This window comes from Embiotoca jacksoni, unplaced genomic scaffold (genome assembly GCF_022577435.1).
Source record: "Embiotoca jacksoni isolate LCO1_2020_lvr unplaced genomic scaffold, fEmbJac1.0.p SCAF_14, whole genome shotgun sequence".
Taxonomy (NCBI): domain Eukaryota; kingdom Metazoa; phylum Chordata; class Actinopteri; family Embiotocidae; genus Embiotoca; species Embiotoca jacksoni.
In genome coordinates, this window is record NW_027185274.1 from 15084655 (window position 1) to 15102423 (window position 17769).

The window sequence follows — 17769 nt, forward strand, 5'->3', positions numbered from 1 at the left end:
ATCAAAATGGATGCCACTTAAGCTTCACCAATAAAAACACAAAAATTGAATACTTACTTTTGTTTTCTGAAATCTTTCTGGAGTCATCTCACTGCTAACTGGAATTACTTTAAAGTTTTGCATCAATGAGCAGCTCATTCATTTTCTCAGTGCTTTGTATTGTGGGACAGTAATGACCATCTATATGCATATGCACTATGCCTGCTAAGTTGTTTGAGTATACCTGATTTTGTAACTTTTCCAAAATGAACACATTCAATTTGCTTGTAATTAGTATATAATATGCAATATAGTATATATGCAATATATTAGTATATAATATGCAATATACATAGCTACTCCTGTATGTTTTTGCCCTCCCACCGCCTATTAATTTGATTTTACCTCTGAATTCGGTGTCGGCTGCTTGCATTGAGCAGGTTCAGGTGAAGTGTTTTGTTTTTCCTCTTCCCAGCACTCTACACTGTCCCGTAAGTTTGTTGAGGTGATGTCAGAATACAACACCACTCAGTCGGACTACAGGGAGCGCTGCAAGGGACGCATCCAGAGACAGCTGGAGATCAGTGAGTAGACCTGGGAGACAAAACCCTCCACCCTCCCTCATACTGACTGCACACATGTTAGCACGGCATGGAACAAAATACCTGCATCTTGTTTTAGTCACACTGTTGCCTTCTTGTTCCGTTTCATTTGCACAGATTTGGCGAGTTCATGCTAAAAACGAGGAGTTCTGATTTGCAACAAATCACTTGTTAACATGTCTTAGTCACTTGACAGGAAACACAACACAGTTTTAGTCCTGTTGAGGAGGGGGACATGAAGAACAATGTTCACTGAAGAACAATAGTGGAAAACAATCGTGACATACTAATCTTTGTGTTGAGGTGTCATGTGGTGACGTTGTCATATTTGGTCATATCTGACCAAATAAGACATGACCACTTGTACTTGCACATCTTTTATCCTTAGCTCAAGCATCGTCCTCTTCATCTCCATCCTCACTGTGATTAGTCAGATGTTTGACACATGTTAGTAGACCTTAACAATATTGTCTGCACTCTCATTTTCTACCACTCAATAAATATTCAAAGTCATTTTACATCTGCAGAGTAGATCAGTATTACCAACACTATTGATACATGCTGTTTGTCTCAGCTGCCACACATGTAGTCCTTCTTGCAAGACTTATGGACAACTACAACAGGATTGACTTGAATGAACAAATAATAACTGTTCCAATTCAGTCAGTGAAAAGTGAAAAGTACTGTATCTACACAGCAAGGTCCTTTTGTCATTTTCTGAAACCTTCCTCATCACGACATCTTGCAACTGCTCTACCTGCTTTGATTCACTCAATATTCACTCTACTGAGCTGACATTTAGTTTTGTTTATAAAGTCATATGTAAAAAATACAAAAGTTCTCTCCGTATTCATGTTGCTTATTCATTTATTATTCTTGAAAAGGCTATAATTTGGGTGATGAAAATATTATACCTTAGCTCCAGGCTGTTAATGTATCTGAAGTTCTTCAACTTAAAATTCAACATAAAACAACATAAACACATAAGCACACACACTCACATAAAAGCAAGTGTAACATCAAATTAGGAGTACATCCAACCATTAATATCCCACTGTGTCATAAATACCACTTGTCGAGAAAAGAGTACAAAAAAGATGACTTTTGATCATTTTGTTTAAAAAGAAATTTCAATTTATTCCATCCAAATTTGATTTTCAATTTGTCTTGTGTAGTGTACTAAAACAACTTTCCAAAACACATCACTAACACCCACACGCATATGCAGTCACACTACTCTCCCATGTCGCACTGCATGTGCAATGTGATTTGACAGGTATTAGCTGCAGTGCCACGGGCTCCTGGACCAGGCATCTGACATGGCATCCTGGCAGACTGCACCGTGCCAGCTGCCAGTCGTCATGATAGAATCACCGTATGCACAACTCGCACATACATACAGAGACGAACACTGCGACACATTTAGCAGTCATAGCAAAGGCGAACAAGGGCAGTTATGTTGCAGAGCTCAGATGTAATTTCCTCTGGCCATCTGTCAGTTTAGAGTGGACACATGTAGCCTGTTTGTATGCGTGAGCTGCACCCAGTGTACTGTATGCACACTAAATGTGATCCAGTCAAAAAAAAGAAGATATAAGTGCGCTCAGACAGTACTCTGTGGGGTTCAGCAAAGCACCAACAAAAACCCTCCTCCTGGAGTTGGAAACACACTTCGCTCACTTTTTCCTTGAGGTCCTCCAGATCCATTTGGATTTGATTTGTCAGCTGGTGGAGTCACGGGAGGCCTCTGCTGATATCACCTGTCGTCAAGGAAGGGATTAGACACACAGGGAGAACACAGAGATGGAATGAAAGCACAGAGGACAGGAGACAAATTACGAGGAAAAGAAATAAATTCCTGTTTTGGGGCTTTTGGATGTTCACAAGTCTCCCGTTTTTCACTTTTGATTACATTTGATCAATATTGTGATCTAACACAATTTAATTCCCTTAGGGTTATACACCATTTCTGTTGTGTCAGCACCTTTGACTAGTTTGTGTGTGAATCAATAAGAGTGTGACACACAGAGAGGAAAACCTAGTGTGGTCTGTCAGACCTGGTATTGATGTTTCCTCAACAACTTCTCCTCTTTCCTGCTCACCTCCACTCTAACCTGCAGGATACAGACTTAACTGTAACAAGAGAGGAACGCTGTGAAGGCTGTAAACATGTTGTCGTCTGGACAGCATTTTCACCCCAATTTGCATGTCAACAGCCCTTCAGCAACCCTAAGTCCCTATATATTTGCATCACCTCTAATCAAAATGACTTCATACTATATTTTGTTTTTTGTTTTTTTTGTTGGTAGAAATAAAATATTGGTTCCCAAAAGAAAACTGAGCTAAAAAACAATGTACAGGATACTGCTGATACATTTTTAAAACCTTATGTTTTAGCCCTCTAAAAGAGACAGTGTGTTTATCAATGAAGGTTCTGCGAGACAGAGCTTTTTACCAACAATAATTGGATAGAGCCAGGCTAACTGTTTCCCATCTGATTTTAGTCCATAGACTCCCATGCACACCGTTTTTGTGTCTATAGCTCTTGAAGCACAATGAGATAAATGAAATGATTATGAATAGATGGTTAGCATACGATTAATGATAAAAACCTAAGCTTATTACTAAGTTTACTTTCACACAGACATACAGATATTAGAGTGATATAAATATTCTTTTCTAATTCTGGGCAATAAAGCTTGTAAATATTCTTTCCAAAAAGTTGACCTACCCCTTTGTTTTCTGTTTTCTTCAAGTAACTTATTGGCCCTGCATTAACATATTTGTCATAATATTTCTGCCAATTAAGATTTGTACATCTTTAATTCTGTTGCATTTTAGTTAACTATCAGTTGAGAGTGACAAATGTGTTTGCTTCCATCTGCAGTGAGCAGACAGGCCGGCGCAGCAGGCAGCAGGACGCAGGGGATGTTGGTCACCAGCATTGCGGGGCCTCTTTGACATTTGATTGTAATGTTTTATGTCTCAGCGGAGATTCTTTTAGCTGGGAGAGACGTATTAACAAGGGAAACACATACACCAACATATTGCGCCTGTAAAACAAAGCAGATTGTCCTGCATGTGTGAAGAAAGGCACAATGTGCAAGCAAATTATACATAGGCACAGTATCCTATTCTTGTGCAGGTGAAAATAATAAAAAAAAACACACGCATGAAAATCACTTGCTTCCTTCACTCTGCAATCATGCAGCTGCATTTGGCCTTGTCACTGTTCCTTCGAGGTCACTTCATTTGTATTGTATAAAAATGTAAATTAGATAACATTGTCACTGGCAGCATACAATAGTAACCATGATTTAATGGCTCACAAACACTCTGGGTGAAATGAGACTACTTTGCTTCAAATTAGGCTTCTCCACGTTTAAGTCTCTATGGTAACCAATAAGAGCCTCCCTCAGAGGAGTTTGTGCGAGTGAGTGAGTGAGTGAGTGAGTGAGTGAGTGAGTGAGTGAGTGAGTGAGTGAGTGCGTGCGTGCGTGCGTGCGTGCGTGCGTGCGTGCGTGCGTGCGTGCGTGCGTGTGTGTGCGCGCGCGCGCGTGTGTGTGTGTATAGGAAGTGAGATAAATAGGGTAGGGAAACACCATAGTGCCTTTTTTTTTTCTTCTAAATTATCCATGACTCATGGCCACTGCCCTTTGTGTTTCAACTTTAAGTCTGAGCCTCTTAAATGTTGTAGTTTTAGGCTTAAAGAGCGAATATTTATTACAGAAGAGGTCAGGAGGATGGGGAATTGATCACAGTGGTGTGGTGCATGTGGTCTTTCACTCCTCTTTGTGTGCTGTCCTCATCCTCTCATTAGTCAAACTGCAAAATGTCATTGCTGAACATAAGTGGAGTCTTGAGCATGTTAATGAAACCGTGGGCCCACTCAATCACCTCTAAATGAAATTCATTGGCTTGATATGGATATGAAGTTTGGATTGAACACGATATGCTCTGTATGCGTAAAGACAAATGAACGAAAGTGCGCTTACATATGAAGACGTGGGTTCATTCACCGTTAAATGTAAATGTTAAAGAGCAGCTTCATCAGTATTCTACTCATGAAGGCAATCATTGGGTCTAACTCCCAACCATCATCACTCACCGTGCTCTGCCATAGGCCCCCACACGAACCACTCACAAACATCTTGATTAGGTCATAAATATAGGTTTTGTAGTTCCTCTGAAATCTTGGGCCATATCTGTCGGGGGTCCAGTGGACAGAAAAAGCACATCAGTATTTGACAAAGCCAGCTGTGCAGGTCATTCCATTATACTTTGGTATAAGATTAATTGTTTTGTGTTTCAGTAGCTTAAAATGTTAGAAAGCACACTTTCTATTTGCCAATAATTAGATTTATACCACTCTCATGTCTGTATGGTGAACGTAAATTTCGAGCACAAAAACTGTAAATCGGTGGAAACAGGTTGCATTTCTCTGTCCAAAGGTAACAAAATCAGACTTCCAGCAAATTGCTTTAATTACAGTAACATTACTGACTGCAGTGCTTAGCTTAGATATTTGGCTTGCTGTTCTGCCTACATTTCTTTATGCTCTGCTGTTGAGCATTTTTCTCATAAGTATGGATACATTAGTTACCTGTTGAATAAGCAAACTATACCTCTTGACCTAAAGAGTTGTAGCTAGCTCAGAAAAGATACTGTTGATACTCTTGCTTTTAAGAGTCGTTTTATCTTTTCTAATATTTTTGCTTTTCTTCTTGTAAAATACTCAATACGTTGATTTCTTTAAGCATAAAAAATAACAAATAAGAGCGAAAAATAATATATGGTTGAACAGCTCATGACTCTTTAGGTCATGTCGGAAAGTAACTAAATACGTCGGTAACACATTTAAGGGTGCATGAAGTAACACTAGTTCATGCCATAATTGGAATTACCTAATCAATCAACAACTAATGTGTCTGTAATCATTTATTAAAAGTGTTCATGTCAACTATGGTATTAACTAAATGTATTTTCAAGCAGACGGTGTTGTAACATCTGAGATATCACGTATATTACTTAGTTGTTGGTTGAAGGTTTTGTAATTGCACTGCAGAGATTTTATACATTTTCTGGTGCATTAAAAACTGCTCACAAGAACTTTCAGATTTCTTTGTTTTGCAGCTGTTGGCTATTTACACAGTATGCCTGTAATTTTCACATCATAGTCATAAAGAAGTTAAACTAACTTCTCAAATCTGTCCACCAACTAACTATTTGATGGGATGCAGCGTGTTATCACGAGAAAGCGATAAGACGTCCAAGTCTGAGGATTTAAAATGTGCAGAGGAAAGATTGGAGATGATGTTGACCACGGCTGACTTTGACTTACAGTATCAGCGGGATAGTAATGGAGCCCAAGTGAAGCACCTCTGCAGGTGGACTCAGTGCTCATTCGCAAGGATATGAGTGTAGGTGTATGTAATATATACAAAGTAGGACAACTCTGTCGGGGAAAATAAAGATGGATGAAGAGCAAACACATCAACAGGAAGAAATACTGTTGCGCAGACACGGTTAGTAGATAGGAAGATTATGGGGAGCCGCGGGGTATTAAGGCAAACTTAATACGGGACTGAATAAGTAGGTGATATCCTTGACTTTCCTTTACTCCTAAAACTAAGATCGCTACACATACAATCTCATCTTCAGCCTATCCTGACAATCAAAAGGGAAATGTCAGGAGATGATCAGAACCAGTATGCGGACTGACTGAGCATGCCTGATATGTTTGATTCAATATTTGCACATGACCTGTTAAAGCAACGTATGCATGGATCCTTGTTGTAGCAGTAGAGGTTAATGACACTTGTGTTATGATAGGATGTAAAGAACTAATGTAATGACAAATATTAGAATGCATCAGTAGTTTTTTTTCTTCAATTACAGCTTCAAAACATTCAAATCCAGATCTGCGGAGGACGAAATCTAAAGGACAAAATACAAAATGTCAACCTCATGGAGACAATTAACTCCATTAATCATCTCCAAATGAATCTGACATGCAGCTGAATCTGACCTTATTTGGGCAGGAAAAGTGTATAACACCTCACTGGCAAATGTGAAACAGGTGGGATTGAGATACAATAAGATGTCTGAACTGCTAAGCAGGTTGCTTCAGGCAGGAGTGTACTCAGTATAGTATTTGAACTGTAGGACTGTAAATGTTGTGACCAGACAGTGTTTATATGAGTGAGGTGACGTCAGGGCTTGAGAGTATATATGTCCGGAGGCTGGTGGCACATTTTTTTTATCTGAGCCTTATTGTAGATCATATTCAGCCAAACATTTGAGATGCCTGGTTGTATACTGACAAATCCACAAACACACACACACACACACACACACACACACACACACACACATTTCACCTTGTAACATTTAAATCAGCTGGAATCCAGATCCTCGATGGTACAGACTGATATCTTCTGCAGTCCCTGTGTTTCTATCATGGCGTCCGTTTCTGACTCCTGTAAGAGACGCTCAGCTTGAATTCTGGCACGTTATTTTCACATTACATCCAGACACATGGAGGAAAAAAGTTATCAGACCATATGGACAGTAGAGACAGATGGAGAGAGAGTATGTGTAAAAGAAAATCACACAGCTTCCGTTTTAATTTGTCATCAAGCAGACATGAAGGAGGAGGTGACATTTTATTAGTGTTTCTTAATGTGGACTTCATCCACCTTAGTTTGGAGAACCTTTTCAATCAAATTTCACTGCACTTACACTTTTTATTTCTTACAGTAAACCTATAGTGCATCTCTGAACACCTTCAATGGGCACACTTTTCTGTTACAGATGTTTATGAATGTGGTTTTTTTTTTTTTCCATTTAGCTGGGAGAAACACAACAAATGACGAGCTGGAGAGCATGTTGGAGAGTGACAACCCTGCTATCTTTACCTCGGGGGTAAGTAGTACGAACAAATTCAGCATGTATGCACATGCAAATCATGTTGAGAGGAGAAAATTGAATTTTCCTCCTCTCTAAATCTTTCTTTTCATGGTCATACCTTCTTAGATAATTATGGACAACATCACCAAACAAGCGATGAATGAGATTGAGACGCGGCACACTGAGATCATCAAGCTGGAAAACAGTATCAGGGAGCTTCACGACATGTTCATGGACATGGCCATGCTGGTGGAGAGCCAGGTGAAAACACTCTTTCTTACTTCATACAGCTGTGTGGTTTGGGGCTCAGCCAAATGCATGCAATTAAAAAAGACTTCCAAATGCTAAATACGTTTTGAATTGACAATCCATCTGCCAAATGACAGATAAATACAGTTTCTACATGCAGGATGGTGGTTTAAAAAAATAGCCCTGACTAATGTAGAGATTCAATAGAACACTGTGTTGTCAATAGTGAAATCATTAACCAGCTAAGCATGCTAGCAAGCTGCAGCAGCACTGCTTCTCCCTGTTAACACTCCAATACCTCAGATAGACAGAAACTGGCATTCTTTTCATTTACAGACAAGTTGCAAAGTATATTAGTATAAATGTAGGCCTATCTATGCCAACAGAGTTGGAAGGAGGTTATGTTTGCAGCTCCATCTGGTTGTCTGTTTGCAAAATAACGCAGTAAATTTAGACAGATTTTGGGGAACAGATAGTTTTTGGCTCAAGGATAAGTTGATTGGAATTTGGTGAATATCTGTATGTGGGATTTCTGCCATTAAACCATTTTTTAAGAATAATTATCATGCTGTGTTTATGAGCCGGAAGGACAATCTGACATCTGGGAATTTCAATTTGGCAACGTAAGAGAGGCACTGTTTTGTTTGAGCATTTAGTTATAAACCTAAATATTAGAGGCTTTGGATTTGTACATTTGGAATTGTTCAGAATAAGTGTTATTTTGTCACTTAAAATTGTATTTGGTGGCAAATGTTGATCGGTGCACATTAAGAAACATTTAGAGCCTTATCCAGGATAAAAATTTGTTTCCTAATATCCTGATATGTAGTTAGATTCTCTTAAATTGTTGAGCTGCCTGTGCTCTCCTTAGTAAAGTGTAGACCTTCAGGGAAGGCCTGCTGCCTGCATGTGTGACTACGTGTGTGTGTGTGTGTGTGTGTGTGTGTGTGTGTGTGTGTGTGTGTGTGTGTGTGTGTGTGTGTGTGTGTGTGTGTGTGTGTGTGTGTGTGTGTGTTGTGGGCCGAACCCCCACAGAGATGAGCTATTTCCCTCATCAGAAATATGCAGTCAATTATTACAAATGGAATGTGAGTGAGATGTTGCATGTTAGTGATTTGCATTAAAATTGTAATTGTTTAAATTGTTTGTCTAATAATTCAGCTTCATTTTGTGTGTTTGTGGATATGCTCTTTTATTCTGTCTTCATGCATATACTCCAAATAATTCCAATAACTAAGCTTTGCTTTCTGAGGGCCTCTTTATTTCAGATTATAATTAAGTGTTAAATTACCCTTCTCAGCTTTGCCCTCTCTGTCCCCAAAACTGTTTCCCCTCTTTGTTCTTCTCCACAACACAACACTGTCACCACTCCAATGACTCTAAGCTCTAGAGAACAGAGAACGCTGCTCCCCTTCTGATAAAGCAAGGTAATTTACCTGTAATTCCTTTATTTTTTTCTGGTTGTATGGCATGCATGGAGAGCTGAACATACCGGTTTGCTTCCATAGTAATTTGGATGCAAAATTGTTGAAGGGTCTTGGGGCAATGCAGAGCTAATTTAAGTGTTCATTGATGATCGATGCTGGTTTTAACATGATTAATAACTCTTTCATAACGTCAAGTCTCAGTAAGAAAAAGAATGTGGGTAGATATATAAATGAACAGACAAAGAAAAAAGATAATTTTTCAAAGCACTCACAACATAAAAATCAGTCCCATTCCCTAAAATATTTGTTTTATAAGGAAGACACTAGAGAATATGTAATAGAGCTAAAGAAAAAATATATTGAAAAATATTCTAAACATTCATCAGGCTAGTCTAACAAAAAACACGTCTATGAAATAAAATTTTGCTGTTAGGATGAATGTGAGATTAGGCACATTTCTTCTCTGACTAATTCTCTTATTTTTGTGCAGGGCGAGCTGGTGAACAACATTGAGCGGAGTGTTTCAGAAGCCCAGGAATATGTGGAGGAGGCAAAGGAGAGGATCCCAAAATGCAAAAAGTTTAAAAAGAGCAGCAGAAGGGTGACATAATTGTTTTTTCTCTTTTTTTCCCTCTCCCTCTCCTCTGTCTTCTTTTTGCTTCCCCTCCTCATTCACCCTTTACTCCTCACATCGCCTGTCTGTATCCGCTCCTCCTTCATGCCTACACATCTGGCTCCCTCTTTCTTCCTCCTGTCTGCATGTCTCCTACACCTCCTCTGTAACTAACCTCTCTTAGGGGGAAATGATAGACCGCATAGAGTACAATGTGGAGCACTCAGTAGACTATGTGGAGAGGGCAGTATCAGACACTAAGAAGGCGGTTAAATACCAGAGTAAAGCCCGGAGGGTGAGTTGCTCATTCAACAAAACAATGCATGTGCAAAAACATGCTATCACATGAGAACATGATTGATAACTTCAGAAACACTGCATGTGCAAAGTGAAGTGCAGTGATGGTTGTAATCTGTTTGCATGCTCACCTGTCATGTGTTCTGCATTATGGAGTGTGCGTGCTGTGAGTGTATTTGACATTGTCCACATCACTGGCGCCGGCAGCCATAATCCTCTACACACTGTGCATACATTTTTTTTTTTTTTTTTTTTTTTTTTTTATCTATTCTTGAAAATCAAATTGTGACAACAGCAGACCCTGTCTTATTTATTGGCTGCATCCATTCACTAATGTTATGATGCAAATAGGCTAATCAGAGTTTATGGGCGTGTTATGTCGGTAACTTATGTGCAAAAGAACATGAATCAGTCTCTCTCGCTTTCTCACTCACTCTCATAGTAAACTATCTGCTGCAGAGTAACATAAATGCGATTGGCCCCGTGCATATGTTCCTTGGCCTCCCCCCCCCATTTCCCAGCATATTCTCTATCCATCGTAATTTAAGAATAAACCAGCCAAGTTTAATAGATGTTGATCATTGGTAGAAATAATTTTTATTTTTGATCAAACATGCAGTTTTGAAACATTTAAAAAAAAAGACATGTTCAGATAGCCTACATAGAAGATGTGACTCCAAACCATAAGTATACAATATTGGAAGGTGAAATATATGTCACACTTTATTGGGAACCATACGAAGTCTTGAAAGCGACCGTGACACTGCTGTGTTGATATAAAACTTACCTGCACATACCTAAACTCCAACTAACAGCTTCGACTACTGGACATAGTGAATAGCATTAATAAAAAGGTAAGTGCCCTGCCGGTGGGACGTGTTTGTGCATTAAAATGAGATCCTGCCGGTGCAGCTGGTCCTCATTAGTGACTCAACCAGGGCCATGTGCCCTGTACATCTGTGGGTACTCCTGCAGTTTCCAGGGTGCATATCTAAAATTGTACCTGATAAAAATATGTTTTGTTAAGAACAACAATACATGTATTTATGTTTATAGGAAAAAATATACATAAAAACAGTTATAATAGCAATAATCTAGCAGGACATGGAACAACCTGAGTAAGCCGTAACACCTGAACACCACATGCTGCTGAGGGGTTGTGAAATCTGGTAACCAAGTAACAAGTTAAAGTACTCCATAAATGTTAGAAATATCCAGTGTGTTACCATGCAAACCATTAGAGGAACAAATCCAAACCCCTGCGGTTTTAATACACCAATCATAAGCATAGAAATGGACATTTTCACAGTTATTTATGAATGAAACAAAATATGTGACTTGTGGACTGTGGAGGTGCTGCTAGCTGGATTTTGTTACTTGGACAGAGCCACACTCGCTGTTGAGGGGTGTGTCGGAGTGCAGCAGACAAAAAACACTGAAAGCTGGTCTACAATTCGTTAAGATGGATTTTCACCAGGTTACTTGACCAATACTTTTCAAATACTTTTCTAATTGATTGTCCTTCCTTGGTTTAACAACCTGCCCTACAGCGGAACAATTCTGCCACCTCTTGGTTCATGTCTATAATAGCACTCAAAGATACAGAAATGTCATCCATGGTTTAACCAAGGTTCACACCTGCCATCTACATGACCTTTTCCCCATTCATAATAAATGACTTTGCAACAGCAATTTCTTTCTTTCTTTCTTTCTTTCTTTCTTTCTTTCTTTCTTTCTTTCTTTCTTTCTTTCTTTCTTTCTTTCTTTCCTTCTTTCTCTCTCTCTCTCATCCATTCTGTCCTACATCCACTGAACCATTATCTGACACTTTGTTCTCCTTGTTCCCTCCCCCCGGCTCCCCCATGCAGAAGGTGATCCTGATAGGAGGTTGTGTTGCAGCATGTCTGACCATCCTCATTATTTCCCTCGCAGTGGGACTCAGTTAGGACCCTAAGAAATACCCACAGAGAACACAGAGCAGGATGCCATGCTTCCTAAAGAGCCATGTGACTACCAAAGAAAGACGCTACACGCACAACTGTTCATCTGTTAAAATGTGGCCTTCTGTTCAGTCAGCATTGTAACTGTTTGAGAACTGGAAAGCTGGGTTACATTACTGGTCTGCAGTCTGTCCAGTTTCTCTCTGAGCAGTTGCACACCTTGATGAAATGTCGCTTTCTGCTTGTGTCATGATTAACATAGATTTGTCATGTGCATGCTCTGTGGTGTGTTGAAAAGCTTTGCATGTTTCATCACAAACACACTGTCTCATACTTAAAAATGAATAATTGCGAACCTGATATAATAGCATTAAAGGAGCAGTTCAATATTTTTGAAAATGCACTTATTCACTTTCTTGCCAAGAGCTACATGACACATTTTTCTAAGAAAAAAGACGGATGGGTTAAAAAAAAACTGTTGTGGTTTTACATGTGGTTATGTGCTGGACTGGCTGCAACCAGCCAATAAATAGTCTAGCACATAAATGCAATGGATGTATTATAAAAACATACAGAAATACCAGCCCCTGAAGTGTTTTCTAGCTTCCAGGCCTGCTTCTGCATTTTGAGGCAGATTAGGGTTTCTTCTGCTACACAGGGATGTCGTCTCACATGTACAAGAACTTTTCTTGGCTTTGGTAAAGTTTTACAAATAAAGAACCATCATTATTTATAAATTCACAATACAAAATGTGATAATTGACCTTGTTTCAGTGGATAGTGTTGTGTTGACAGACATATCTTTTTTATAACTGTGTTCTATTGGGAAAATGATTTTTGGGTCAATGAACAATAAGATTAAGAGGTGCTGGTAGGCGGATTTGGTTCCCACTTTTTTCCCCATACATCCCCTCCTACTTTCTTTATACTAAGTTTAATTTACAAGCTGCCGCCTCCAGCTTTTTATTTCTCATAAATGACAGTGGTGTCGATCCTCTCATAAATTAGCTGAAAGCAAATAAGTCCATTTCCCAAAATGTCAAACTATTCCTTTAAGAACGGACTGTTGAGTCCGCAGGGTTTGAAATGTTAGACCCTCGCTGTTTATAAATTCAAGTGGAGTAATGCATGCTGAGAATACAAGTTTTACAAGTTTGCTTTAAAGTCACTGTGTGGATTTCTACTATCCATCTGCTACCATTTTTAAATGCGACCACCAGGTGGTTCCAAAATTGAGGATTCCTACATTCCACTAGTGGCTTTAAATGTGAGATGATTCGTGTTTGTGGCATGTGTGAATATGTTATTATACATCTGAAGCTTTGTTGTTTAATGTGCTGAACAAAATGCAGAAGATGTGGAAATGCATTTAAACCACAGTCACACTCCAACAACATCATCAAATACAATAAATTGAAATCTCTCTCTCTGAATAGCTGTCTGCATATCTGCTTTTCTTCTAAACTGCATTTTGTTCTGATTATTATAAACACTTTAACATGTTAAAGTAAAGTCTAAGTCATATTTCTAATATATTTTCCTCTGCCCCCCATTTGCTGCTTTGGATGATTTTTCTTTTTTCTTGTTAACACTATGTAGAAGAAAATTATGATTATTATATGCTGTGTGGTTTTGGGGATTGTCATTGCGTCCATCATTGGGGGAACACTGGCCTAAACCTCACACTAAAAGACACACAAACGAACACAGAGCTACACACACTCAACAGAGCAAAACCACAACAGATTCACATTTTCAATTTCCTGTTTTCATGAATGCAATCTATTACATGTTCAGCACAAGATGCGTTACGTAATGTGCGATGCATTTTACACACAGTGTAAAGGGCCAGAGGTGTTTTCGCATGAGTTGCTATTTTGTAAATGTGTGGTGCTGCAAACTGTTTATTCAAGTGTTGATTGTTGTCAAAGATATGATGTTTCTTGAATGAAAAAGATACTAAATGATATATAATGCTATACTAATACATTCCAACCTCTAAATATGACACTGATTCAGTTGTAATGTCTATTTTGTATTGTATAGGCAAAGTGACAGGTCACTCATCTGAAGTGTCTTTAAAGCTATGTTATTTGTAGTTTATTTACATATTTATTTATCTTTTTTAGCCTTTTTACTTTCTCTCTCTGATGTCTTCTACCTCCCTTTGAAAGCCCTGCATGGTTTATTTTGCTGTAAAGTGGTGTTTTGTATGCTGTTGCAAAGGGGAACACAACAAACAGAACATAGCTGTACTGATGTTGGATATTTTGCTCGTAGAATCGTCACACTGCCAAACTTTTTTGTATCGCTACTGTACTTAACTTCATCTGGCCTTACGAGTTGTGCAGCATTTCTGACCGTGGCTCCAGTGTGTGAGCGAGTGCAGGCATGCATTTATGTGAAAGAGGGTATGTGGGTGTTCATTTGTAGCTAAATGTCTGAGCGTGAGCGTGAGTGTGAGTCGTGGAATGAAAACCTGAGTGCTTGTAACCAGCCACCTGTGTCTTTGTTTTGTAAACTGATATAAAGCTCTCTAACACTGCCAGTGTGTTCCAATAAGATATTCAAATGAAGTCTAGTCTGGTTGGATTGATAATCCTGGTCTATAAGTGACAAACCCTTGTTGATTTATGTCTCTCTCTTTTTTCTTTTTTTTTTTACAAACCCCAAGCTTTAAACAGTGCATAGTCTGTAACGCTACTTCTCTATTTATTTCTATGAGTGAACTTCATGAGTCAATGACAGCATCAGCATGAAGTCAAAGTAGCGATGTAAAATACTTTAATGTCAGTTTTTAGGACACATCAGACATGCACAGACTGCAACCATGTTACCATGTTGCCTACTCAACTTGTTGCCTTTGTGTTGTAATGTGAAGACATTGTTTGGTTTGTTTAAATGGAGTTCTGTTTGGATTTTTTTTTTCAAGTAAAGTTTGTCTGGAAAACCTTTTTCAGAGTTTGTGCTTTGCTTACTGTAAACACTCTTACAGAAGCAGGATGTTTCCAGAAGTCCATCGTTTTTCTGGGAACAACACCCAACAACCACAACATTAAGACAAGTAAAGCAGCAAGTGAACAGTCAGTTTATGAAGTCGTAAAAAGGAGCAAGCATAAAGATCTGAGTGAGTTTGACGAGGGCTTTGACTACTGACGAAGGTCAGAGTGTCTTCAAAACAATAGGTCTGGTGGGGTGTTCCTGGTTTGCAGTGGTCAGTACCTACCAAAAGTGGTCCAAGAAAGGCAATGAAGAAATGGTCATGGGCGCCCAAAACTCAGTGATGTGGGTGGGAAGTAAAGGCTCTCCTATGTGGTTTGATCCAACAGAAGAGCTACTGTAGCACGAACTGCTGAAAACCTTAATGCTGGCTGATAGAAAGGTTCAGAAGAAATTGGAGCTTGTTGTTCATGGGGCTGTGTAGCTGCAGACTAGACAAGAGTGCCTGTGCTGACCCCTGTTCACCACCAAAAGCTCCAACAGTGGGCATGTGAGCTTCAGACCGTGGAACAATGAAAGAAGGAGGCCTGGACTGATGAGTCATGTTTTCTTTTACATGGTGGATGGCCGTGTGCGGGTGCGCTGTCTTCTTGGGGAAGAGGTGGCAGCAGGGTGCATCGGGGGAAAACACAAGCCGGTTGAGACGGCGTGATGCTCTGGGTAATGTTCTGCTGGGAAACCCTGGGTCCCTGGCATTCATAAAAATATCACCTTGACACATCCCACCTACCTAAACAAACAAACAAACAAACAAACAAACTTCAGAGGTCTTGTGGAGTCCATGCCTTGACAAATCAGAGCTGTTTTAGTGGCATGAAGAGGACCTATACAATATTAGTTTTAAGGTTTTTAGGTTAGAGGATAAACACAAACAGTAACTAAACCGAAATACTCCAGGAATGAGGGACATTCTCCACCAAATTCTTTGTATAAATCTGCAACACAGCGCTCTCTAGCACCCATATCTCTACTGTTGTATTCTGCTAAAAAATCTCACTGGATGTAAAGTATAGAAGGAAGTGGAAGCACTAAAGTAAAGGACAGCAAACTGTACTTAAGTGTCTCGTTATTATTATTGTTTTCTAACATTAAAAATAAGCTTTGACAAAATGAAAAAAAACTAAAAGGACAGGGAATCAAGGAAAGATCTTCTTTTCACTCATGCTGAATTTAAAAACAAGCCACTCTTTTATACATGGAAGTTATACTGTGTTGAGGACACTGCTGTTACACCTCTCAGGCATGAATGGATTTACTTCACTTAATTTTGTTCCCTTTGTTTGTCTTGTGGATTTAAGAGTCAGCAGCAGGCCAGTAATCTACAATAAATCGTCTGCCACACACTTTAGAGACTTACTGTGTCATTATAAACTGCTGGGCTTTTAAATCACAAGTGCCACCTACTGTATAGGAAAAATACAAAGATTTGAATGACGAACAACTCTTTAGACCTCTCAAAGCTTTCAAACCTGTGACATGTTTACCACTCTGCCTCGATGCTATGTTTCAGTTTCAGCCCATGTGATGTGATCTGTGACACCGCTCAGGTTTTAGCTACTGAGAACACACAACCTGTACTCTGAAATGTAAGGTCTGAATCCAGTGGCACCTTTGAAACTGTATATCATTTCCTTTATTCTCCTTTATTTTAAAGGCTGATTCTGTTCCGCTGAGTGAGAAACATTTGCGCATTTTATTTGTTTTAGTTCATGGGTTTTCTCTGGCCATTGATTTGAGGTCTATTCATCTCAATTCTAAAGATCAAGTCTTTGCCCTGTCCTTGTTTGGACTTTCCATATTAGAGACACAGGAATAAGACAGTGATAGGTTGATTTCTCATAATCCCTAAGGCCGCTTTTTCCAAGATGTGTCCATCTCATAAAGTTGGTGTTTTTCAGATGTGACTCAACTTTTTTCTAATACGTCCTATTTCTGTGGGGTGACTGTATCCACTTTACTTTCTATCAGCTCTCGTCTTGACTCTGCAGTTCCCCTTTCCTCAGTGAAAACACCGAATTTTTATGACCTTCTCCTGCCTATACCAAGACGAAATATTACAAGTTTCAAATACACATTATCATGTATTATCATGTTCTGTGTAATTCTTATAACCATGTCTGACCATTTTGCATCACTTTATCGTCATTTGCTTCTCACCGCAGCCATTTTTGACTGACTTGTCACCGAGGATTATTAACAGATGCTTCAGGACAGAGACCCACACCCTCTTGGGTCCCCGAGCCTGCATACGCTTTCTGTGACCAACGTAGTTGAGGTTGACGAAATTACAACTAAGGTAGTGTTTTCTATAAAAATCTATAAAGACAATTTTAAGTTGAAAGAAGCCATTTTATCCTCCTAAGGTACCTTGTTACAAAAAAGGCAGATGTTTGAATCCAGGAGGTGACAATAATATTCTTGAGTTGGTTTTTGTTTCCTAACCTCAACCATGTTTTGTTGTTGTTGTTGTTGTTGTTGTTGTTGTTGTTGTAACCCAAGCAATGATCTTTTTATTAACTCCAACCATGTGTTTTTCCTAAAAGTTTCATTTTCCTGTAAATCACACGGCTGTATGCATGCAGTAGGTTTCATTTTCGTCTACTACAGGAAAACGTGAAACTGCAACCCCGAGAGGCCAAAGTGTGGCTATTTCATGTTTTGCTGTAGTGGACTGGTGTATCTATTTCACGTTTTGCTGATAACGGGTTGCATGAGTAGCTAACCATAACTAACTTAGTCATGTCTCTAGCCAA

At 39.1% G+C, this 17769-nt stretch overlaps 1 protein-coding gene across 2 annotated transcripts in view; it reads left to right on the top strand.

The window, feature by feature from the left end:
• stx1a (syntaxin 1A (brain)) overlaps positions 1-14970 on the top strand; it is a 54044-nt gene extending 39074 nt beyond the window's left edge. Inside the window, exons 6-10 of one of the 2 annotated variants that reach the window (XM_069148198.1) lie at positions 455-563; positions 7432-7505; positions 7617-7751; positions 9657-9767; positions 11945-13603. In XM_069148198.1, the coding sequence (XP_069004299.1) occupies positions 455-563; positions 7432-7505; positions 7617-7751; positions 9657-9767; positions 11945-12022 (507 nt within the window). In that variant the 3' untranslated portion in view covers positions 12023-13603. The other variant, XM_069148197.1, reaches the window with a different exon arrangement.
• Positions 14971-17769: the final 2799 nt, after the last annotated feature.